The sequence below is a fragment of the Megalopta genalis genome, chromosome 11 (assembly GCF_051020955.1).
Source record: "Megalopta genalis isolate 19385.01 chromosome 11, iyMegGena1_principal, whole genome shotgun sequence".
NCBI lineage: Eukaryota > Metazoa > Arthropoda > Insecta > Hymenoptera > Halictidae > Megalopta > Megalopta genalis.
In genome coordinates, this window is record NC_135023.1 from 9,108,480 (window position 1) to 9,117,786 (window position 9,307).

A 9,307-nucleotide genomic window follows, 5' to 3' on the forward strand; every position below is an offset into this window, starting at 1 on the left:
CATAAGACACAATGTAAATTCCGGCACGAATCATTTGCTCGTGAAAACATAAAAATAGCGCCACTGAGCGCGGTGGCAAAACGCTCAAACTGTTCGCCAAAATTAGGTCTTCATGTCGTCGCGAGATGGCGCCACTATGTTAAACTAGAATTTGTATAGGGCGTCGTCTATATTAGAACTTGTAGTACTAAATCTTTTGCTTTCAAAAATTCCCGCCTTCTTCAGTCGCCCTCTTCAGGCGAATAATGTACATATATTATTCCGGTTCCGTTTCCGGATCAAACTCTTTTTAGTGTCTGACAGATTGGCAAGATGGTGAGTCTCGTTTGATGCTTAGTAAAATCTTTATTTTCCATTGGAATCTTACACAAAATTTCGAAAATATTAACTAGAGATCACACAGTAGTCTCTTGTGTAGTGAAATTCGCAAGTATTTTTTAATTTTTTACAAAATATAAATGGTACGTTTGAAGCATCATTGATCTAGCATACAGTAGCTTTATCTTCTGTTCAATAATTTCCAATTGCATTATTATCCAACTTGATTACGAAATACCGTACTCGTTTCTCTTAGATATAGATTCTTATTAATAATAAATTATAATAAAGATGAATAAATTGTGTAACAGCAGATTCATTTATAGGTTAACTCATGTGTTAACCTCAACGATAACAAACATGATTTTAATGGTGATTTTCGTTATTTATTTATATTTTAACTGTTTTCCAGTCGCTCGTAATTCCAGAGAAGTTCCAACACATTCTTCGTGTCATGGGCACGAACATTGACGGTAACAGAAAAGTTATGTTCGCTATGACAGCAATTAAGGGTGTTGGTCGTCGATACGCTAATATTGTTTTAAAAAAGGCTGACATCGACTTAGATAAACGTGCTGGAGAATGCTCCGAAGAAGAAGTAAGAATACGTTTATAAAATATTTTCTAAATGTTTTTAAATCCGGAACTAACTGAAATTGTGGAATCAAATAGTCAATGAAATATAGGCTAGCATCTAATAATTATGTTTATTTCAGGTTGAAAAGATTGTTACCATTATGAGCAACCCTAGGCAATACAAAATCCCAGACTGGTTTTTGAATAGACAAAAGGATATTGTTGATGGCAAATATTCGCAAGTGAGTATCGCAATAAGATAGTGCCAAAGCATTTCTATCTTTTGTATCAAATGCAGCACGTCATCACGACTAATTATATGAATTTTTATATGAATTAGATGGAAGTCGTGCAAGAGAAACTGCACATCAGGTTGCTTGTTAACATTGTTAAGTTAACTGACATCCTGGCAATTATATGATAATATGATGTGTGCAACATTGTATTGTTTTTCTTTTACGATATACGATATATTTCTCCGGCATTTTTAAAAAATAACTTCTTACTGTGTTTCAGCTTACCAGCTCTTACCTGGACTCCAAACTTCGCGAAGATTTGGAGCGCATGAAGAAGATTCGTGCTCACAGAGGTTTGCGTCATTATTGGGGTCTCCGCGTGCGTGGTCAGCACACAAAGACTACAGGTCGCCGTGGACGCACTGTGGGTGTATCCAAAAAGAAGTAATTTTATATTTCTTTATTTAAGAATAAATTCGTAAAACAAAATACTCTGGTAATTTATTTTTTTAAATGAACAATCTTTATTTAAAACAAGATATTAATTTTGTATCATGGAAGATTTTTAACATAGAACGGATATAGGTACAAGTTTTTGTTTTAGCAGCATTTAATTTATACTTATGCCTACAGAAATTTTTCTTAAGGTATATATAATTTTTTTGCAAAATTGACCGTTCGTTGATTGATATGCTATTAATGTGCTAAAAGTTTATCTTCTGTACAATAGTTCGCAATATTTATTTATATATATATATATATTTGATTTCGAGAAGGAGAAATACATACTATAAGGAAATGAGTTTTTCTTTTCATAAATTTACATTTAAAGAACACTGAGAACTCCTCCAACTTATTGCACAATATGAAACACTTTTCTTTCTTTTTTTTTATATATTGACAGTGCATAAGGCAGTTTCATTTCATATTAAAGGGTAAAATGAAACTTTCAAATATAATGGAATGTGCACGAATATTAAGTGAATTTTCATTGACAAACAACTAACATTTCTAAATATACTTTTGGAACTTTTCCTTGTTGATTTCCTCTTACACCCATCACGTAGTCTTCGTCGTCGGGTATTTGTAAGACGGTAATTACCTAAAAGATAGAATTAGATGTGTCGTGAAATTGGGTAAATTATTGTTGGGCGATATATGCGTTTGGTAAAAGCTCGAGCTAAAACACCAGGAAAGCTGCAAAGAACTTAAGGATATAAAAACACGTACGATACATTTGACAAAAAGAAATATATTTATTTGATACATGCACAGTTCGAGTAAATGTACATATGCATTCGTTCGCGTGTAACTTACTATATGCATATGCATAACAATAATTCTTAATACCAAACAAATATACAGACGAACCAGAACAAACTTGTGTGATAAAACATCAAGAACAAATTTTAACAAAAAAAAAAGAAAAATAGAAAAGCCAATATACAGACATAAAACTTAAAATTAAAATATGTATATCATGCACGATTTCTCAAGGAGATATAATGCCGATTTTATAAAAAAATGCAAACTCCGTAATATATAAGAAACTTAAGCTAATTCTATATGAGTATTATACGCGTAATCCGCATTTATATCTTCATTTACTTTACAATAACTTGCAACGATTCCGTAATACGTACATCTATAGAAATTTATTTACATTACTGCCTTTTTAACATTCTACTCCTATCTTACATTCTTGAAAAACAACTTCATATAAGTCATGACCTTGGATCTAAACCTCAACTCTCAAGTATACATATAATAATATGCTATCAAAATTAAGAATGAATCAAAAACATTGCACTGAATTTATACAGCCATAAAAATGCATAACTCTTTAAATTACGTATACTAACAAATGCACCAACTGTTAATCATCCGAACAATCTCTTTTCTCTTAACGGAATTCATTACTACAAGTATTAATTAAATAACAAAAATTTTTCGTAAGATCAAGTTAGTCGAATTGTTAGATCGATGCATATGAAATAATAGCGTAACTTAATATTCCGGTATTGCTTCGCATATTTTTAATACTTTTTATGATTTTTTTCGTATTTTTTTCTTTTTTTAATTGTTGTAATAAGTTTCTTGAAAAAGGCGCGGCTTCGATTGAACAAAATATTTCATATGCACACGTGTAATATAAAATAAATTCCTTGAACAAAAGTGGTTCAAACCTTACGGCGAAAATAGCTTTTAAACTAAACTTACTCTCTGTAACAAGTCATGCCATTTGTTCGGCTATGTTCTGAGCATGCTTCTGTTTTATCTAAATTACAAATTTCGTTACCTCATCTTGATCGACGCTTAATTCACTAGTATCCCTCGCTTCATAATCAAATAGTACCCTTGCACGTTCTTGACCATTTTCCGCTGATACATTGGAAGTTGGTGGGGTAGTGGTGGAGTGATAAGGGCCCCCAGATAAGCTGGGTAGGATAAATTACAATTTGGATAAGTTCGATGAACATGTTAAAATTCAGATAACTTTTCGTAATAACTTCATTAAATATTGTTTGATCTGTAACGTCTGACTCGTTAATTTTTCAATTTATAATAAGGAACAAGATTCTTTGTAGAATTTCGTTTCAGAAAGAATTTCAAAAGAGTTCACGCGATATCTCATTTTCAATGCAACTTTCTGTGTATGATATACATGCTGGATAAAACTGAAATTAAAAACGTTATTAATATAAATATGGGAAAGCATAAGCGGTTTTGCAAATAGGGTAACACGAATAATATGAACAAGACACTGTGACAAGATTGTTCGAAGAAATCCGAAGAGAATACGATTCTAGGGAATACACAGAGTTAGTGTTAACGATTGCATTACTTTTATAGGAACATAAACCATTAAGTTCTACAATTGTGTGTCAATACCAACGAAACGTGATAACATGCATTAGGATTAAACATCGATTAAACTACACAACTTTATCGATACCGAGTGAAATATCAAAGTAGAAGTAAACGAAGCCGTAGTTTTAGTCACGTTATTCATGTGACGACTGTAATCTCTATGAAAATCGAAAGAGTTATCTTGCTTGTAGAATGATAGTTTCGAAGCATTTCGTTAAATACAATTTATTGACTGTCCTCCGTTAATTACAAGTTCGATATTGGCTTAACAGACTAAAATATCGTTCAACATATTTATAGAAATGTTGCAATAGTTAACAAGTATCTATACAACAGAAATAATCGTCTGTTTCCTATGTCTCTCTCCGTTAGTCCCTTCGTGGATACAACTAATTATTGCCCTTAATCTCCGGTCTACGCTCCCTAAAACTAAACTTTTGAGACGTCGGTATCAAAGGTAGCGGTAACATAGTTAGAATCAGCAAGAATTGGATGTACGGGTGAATTTTGGGATTGTGTGGGTGAGGGTGTTAGCTCGATCACATCTTCGCTGTTGACTCTCAGCAAAGGACTCGGCTGACGCGCCCTGCAATCCCAATCATGCAAGCAAAGATAAAGAATAGAAAGAGTATGTTACTGGTATAAATAAATATAAGAAGCACTGCACGATAGCAGGAACAAAGAGAAATATAAATACCATTTCACTGTGACTATCACAATTACGGTATTTACAACGGAATGATGTGGCTATATCTTAAAAAAAAAAAAAAAAAGGAAAAATAAATACTACGTACACCACTTTGCAGAAGTAAGCAGAGGTCTAGAAAGTAATACTCATATAAACGTCTACAGATCATGATGATCTTTGCGAATGAGTAATGGTTCTATTAAGCTTCTTCTAAATACTTCCATATGTCACGGAAGACATAGCAATCAATAACTGTTAAACATTACTCACTCGGATCACCAGAGAGTGGGATAGCTGTACAGGGATAGTGCAGGATAATTAAATATTTTAAAGAGACTGAACTGCAACGAATGATTTTGTTACCTTACCCAGCTAATTCACGCTGCAAATCCTGCATTGTAGCATGACACTGAGCATAATGACGAGCTTGAGCTTCGACGAACTCGTGAAGGCAGCGTAGGTGTCCCGCCTGAGAACTTGAAACCCCTTCCAACAGCAGCTTCACTATCTCTGCTTGACGATCAAAGTCTGACTGTGCTACCCTTAACTCCCTCTCTGCCTGAGTAGAGCAATATACAGCTTTATTCCTTATTGTTAAATAGAATTGTTCAACAAACTTTAATGTTTTTACGAATTTGAAATTTTTCATAGATAGTTTATACAGAAAATTTTGTAAACGTTCCGTTTTTCGTACAAAACTTCCAATAAAATTAATTTTAAAAACTAAAAATATAAAATATGAGTGGAAGAAATGTACAAAAGTTTATATATACATATAAAAAATTAATGTCGGATATACCTATAAGAAATATACCAATTATCAATTTAAATATGAGATACAGAAGAATTATGATGAATCATGCAATGAATGAAATAAAATTAAAAATTCATTTCATTCAATGCATCTATTTTACTCTGATTTAGATTCTGCATAAGACTTAAAAAGCAAAACATAATTAACCACATTTTTTGAGCTGACAAAACCATCAGCTTCATTAATACCTGATCAAGTAATACTTCAGGTGATACGCCAGACTCCTATTAGATGCAGCAATGTACAGGACAAAACACGTGATAAACGTATATAGGCACACAATTGAATGAAACAATAAATAATAGAACTTACACTTTGCTGGCCCAGCATGCTTCTTGCTTTTCTCACCCTGTTCTTACACGCATCTAAATCCAATCTAAAAGTAACGAATATTTTCATTAAAACCGTGAATCCGTCTTTAAAGATAAATATAAATTCGTACCGCTTATTTTCTAATATTGCCATTTCTTTATTAACGGTTTTCATTTCTCCTTCCAAAAACTTTCTTAAGGGTTGTATATAACAATTAGCTGAAGTGCCTATAAAGTCTCTCTCAATTTGTCCTAATTTCTGTTGACACAAGCCCACTTTTATTAGTGCAGCTCCTAAATAAGAACATTAGAGAAATGAAATACAATTTACATAAATACAGTTTATTTAATATTAATTTAAGTCACAGATGATGTATATATACCATAAGCAATTCCTGGACCAAAATCATTTCCAGCTTCTATCATGTCCATACCCACATATTCTAGATTACTCAATCTATTAGGCTTCTTCTTGTCGATCTTCTCATAAAAGAAATCTTCAATTCTATTGCCTATAATAGAATCAACTGGACATGTTAAGAGTATTTCAAAATAAGCACATTGTGATCTGGTACACAAAAATATTATCGATATATGTACCTGGGTTTGGAGTAAGTACAGACTCCATGTTCCTAAGAATTTTCTCTGTCCATGTTTTAGTTGCATTCGCCCTTTCAGCAAGATGCTCTAAATGTGCATCCAATTCCGTTTTTTCCGATGTTCCTAACGTTTCCTCAGTTAACTGTAAAAGAACGTTAACCATCGTATGACTCATATAATTTCAAAATGAGGACGCCGGGTTATCAATTTGTTCTCCTAAACGGTTTAACATTTTTCCAATTTAATTAACAACTTCGCAATACCTAGGAACATCAAAGTACAGGCTTGCGAATAAAGGAGAGCATTGAGCATTAGTCATTCTATGTTGTTTAATATGTTCTGAGTCATCGATTAATGAATTATTTAGCTCATAACCGGTGACTGTGTCGCAGCGAACCTCCATAAAGTAGACAATGTTTAATCTTAAGAGATACCACCAGAAGGTGATAGAATGATAAATGGTACAGCGGAGAGGACAGACAGTCGCAAAAATTAAATACATTCACTAACCTCAGCAATTAAGTTTAAACTATAGACAGACTGTACAAGTTCGCGCATTACGAGTAACAAATAAATCGGACGACGAGATCCTGGAATTTGTGTAGGAAAGATAAAAAAGGAAACACTGGCAATTCGTGGTCATTGTATTTTAAATATTATCCTCGTTGAAAAAAAGTACAAAATGTCAGAGGTGACAGCGTTCGGTTAGAAGTGACCGAAGGGAGCTTGTCCCTGTCAACAGAAATTTCTTAACTTATCACAGCAGGTGTTGCTCACCTGTACAACCCTGCTAAGCGCGGCACCAGCATCTTTCACTAATTTCTTCACGTTGAAATCCATCTCTCACACTGCTGTTTCGGTACGGATCTTCTACAATCACCCCCCTGCTACTCTTTATTTTCTATCGACCGCTAACTCTAACTGCCTCCGTGAAGAGGCGCTTCGTCACAATTTGCGCACATATAAAATCGGTCTACGCGTTCCTTTTAAACGATAAACAACGTTCCTGTAACATCTACGGATCTCAACGACTCAGCTTTATTAACGAATAATATATCGCCAATTGACATGCCGTTAATACAACGTTCAAAGGTCATCCGTGCCACGACCTTGCAGAGAAACGAACGAATTAGACTTGCATGGAACGCGAAACGTATTTGTATCGCAATATATTCTGCAGGCTCGTGGGATCGTAAGAATAGTTTCTCGTTGTCTTACAATTATTTTATTGAAATCTTCGATGACATCTGTAAACGAAGACTGCGCCGGGAGTATTTCGAAAAAACTTGAGGATGATTAAAAAACCCGTCTCCGAATCGATGTTACGGATTCTTCGATTTGTGGCAAGAATGGCTAAGAACACAGACGAGGCACAGAGTAGACCGGTACAGAATAGACTTCCAATTCGCGTGTTCTGCAATACCGGTATATTCTTGACAAACGAGAGGCTTTCTTTGTACTGCGTATACGTGGGCGACGGTGGCGCCTCTTGCGGAGACAGCGTGAAGCTCCGTTCGATGTCCGTTCAGCGCCAATTAGTACAGAGGCGAAACGCTCAAACTGTTGGCCACATTACCGACGGTCGATTTTGGCGAACAGTTTGAGCGTTTTGCCACCGGACTAATTGGCGCTGTACGGACCCCGACTAAGCTTCACTTTTTCTCCGCGAGAGGCGCCACAATCGCCCACATATACGCGGCGGATACGGTGTTGCAGGGATGTTTAAAAACATTAATTCTGGCAAAACTACGGCATGAGAAACGAAACCAAGGGCACGGAACTGTTCCGGAGAATCTGCTGCATCTAGGTAATGTAAAAAAACCAAGCAACAACAAATGTAAAGTGTAATTATTTAACATAATAGCCGATCAAACTTAGAGCAAGGAAGATCATTCAAACATCGATCGCGCCGATTTCGATATTTTCCTATATCATAGATATCACCGATATTTTCCTATATAATTATATACTATAATTGTCGCAAATAATTATAATTATTGCGAAATTATAAGCGCGCAAGGTTTCACGTAGATCGCTGATTGACATTTGGTTGATGTTCTTTGTACACGTTTCGGCGCTGGTATCATTGTCCGAGGGGATCGCGTACAGCTTCGAAAGTGGTCCCTGGGGGACTTGACCTCGCGGTAATCAACTCGCTTCGCCAATTAATTTTACTAACGCTCGACGAAAGCGCCGCCTATACCGCGAGAATCAATTAACCGGAGAATCGTCGCGGATGAAGTAGATCTGTGCCGGTGAAGGGTTGATCAATTTTCTCGTCGAGCCACAAAAGCGCCGTTTGCGTCTCGGTTATCAGCTGGAACGTTGGACGTTCCCACCCGAAAATCCATGGGGACAAGTCGCTCCCCTTTCAGCAAACTGATCAGCACCCTCTGGTCGAACAGTCCGCGAAAATCGTTGAAAAATTAGCAAAATCTTCAGTCCGTTCGCGAAGCCGGAATACTTCCGGTTTAATTCCGGGAAAGATCGGAAATCCGCGCATTCGGAAATTTTGTTTTTTACAAATTTCTGGGAAATTCATGCGACGCAGGTGGATCGATTGTTCTTTTCACGTCGAATAGACCATCTTCGAAATTCTTGGAGATGATTTTTCACCGAGAAAGATTCCGCGAAACCTTTAAAACGGGGGAATTAAAATGGTTATCGTTCTTAACGAGGCTTAAAAAAGAGAAAGACAAAATGATACTAGAGAATATGTTTCTGATTTTCGGTGTACAGTAAATTCTCCCTAATTGACCCTCAGCTCCTAAGCAAAGATGGACCACTTGGGGAGAGGAGATACGATAGTGTTATTTATTATTATTATTATTAGAGTGTTATTATAGTATTATTTTTCTAGTTAGCCTCATTATCATATATTATTTTTCTAATT

General features: G+C 35.4%; 2 protein-coding genes across 9 annotated transcripts; one reads left to right on the forward strand and one right to left on the reverse strand.

Annotated features, from left to right (window-relative positions):
• Positions 1–231: 231 nt before the first annotated feature.
• Positions 232–1,619, forward strand: RpS18 (ribosomal protein S18). Of its 2 annotated transcripts, none has more exons than XM_033480066.2 (4): positions 232–315; positions 731–916; positions 1,035–1,136; positions 1,411–1,619. In XM_033480066.2, exons 1-4 carry the CDS (start codon positions 313–315, stop codon positions 1,576–1,578), a joined length of 459 nt encoding a protein of 152 aa, XP_033335957.1. In that variant the 5' UTR covers positions 232–312; the 3' UTR covers positions 1,579–1,619. The 2 variants fall into 2 exon arrangements, with proteins under 2 accessions (XP_033335957.1, XP_033335958.1); XM_033480067.2 differs by lacking the exon at positions 232–315 and adding an exon at positions 332–461.
• Positions 1,620–1,630: 11 nt separating this feature from the next.
• Positions 1,631–7,777, reverse strand: EndoB (SH3 domain containing GRB2 like, endophilin-B). 7 transcript variants are annotated; one of them, XM_033480059.2, is made up of 9 exons: positions 7,192–7,777; positions 6,415–6,556; positions 6,198–6,326; positions 5,946–6,108; positions 5,816–5,879; positions 5,692–5,727; positions 5,058–5,248; positions 3,430–3,568; positions 1,631–2,232 (listed from the first exon to the last, which is right to left on the reverse strand). In XM_033480059.2, the coding sequence occupies exons 1-9, from the start codon at positions 7,252–7,254 to the stop codon at positions 2,119–2,121; spliced, it is 1,041 nt and encodes a 346-aa protein (XP_033335950.1). In that variant the 5' UTR covers positions 7,255–7,777; the 3' UTR covers positions 1,631–2,118. The 7 variants fall into 7 exon arrangements, with proteins under 7 accessions (XP_033335950.1, XP_033335952.1, XP_076381515.1 ...); XM_076525399.1 differs by lacking the exon at positions 1,631–2,232 and adding an exon at positions 4,960–4,983 and having other exon boundaries at positions 3,463–3,568; positions 7,192–7,775; XM_076525398.1 differs by lacking the exons at positions 1,631–2,232; positions 3,430–3,568 and adding exons at positions 4,447–4,587; positions 4,960–4,983 and having other exon boundaries at positions 7,192–7,775.
• Positions 7,778–9,307: the final 1,530 nt, after the last annotated feature.

What these genes read in the sequence shown, in the direction of transcription:
- RpS18 (XM_033480066.2), top strand. An exon ending in GAGAATGCTCCGAAGAAGAA is followed by an intron (nt 917 to 1,034) that starts GTAAGAATACGT and finishes TGTTTATTTCAG; the next exon opens with GTTGAAAAGATTGTTACCAT. An exon ending in TTGATGGCAAATATTCGCAA is followed by an intron (nt 1,137 to 1,410) that starts GTGAGTATCGCA and finishes ACTGTGTTTCAG; the next exon opens with CTTACCAGCTCTTACCTGGA.
- EndoB (XM_033480059.2), bottom strand. Translation starts at nt 7,254, where the DNA reads ATGGATTTCAACGTGAAGAAATTAGTGAAAGATGCTGGTGCCGCGCTT. An exon ending in TGTACTTACTCCAAACCCAG is followed by an intron (nt 6,327 to 6,414) that starts GTACATATATCG and finishes ATTCTATTATAG; the next exon opens with GCAATAGAATTGAAGATTTC. An exon ending in TTGCAGCGTGAATTAGCTGG is followed by an intron (nt 3,569 to 5,057) that starts GTAAGGTAACAA and finishes TATCCTACCCAG; the next exon opens with CTTATCTGGGGGCCCTTATC.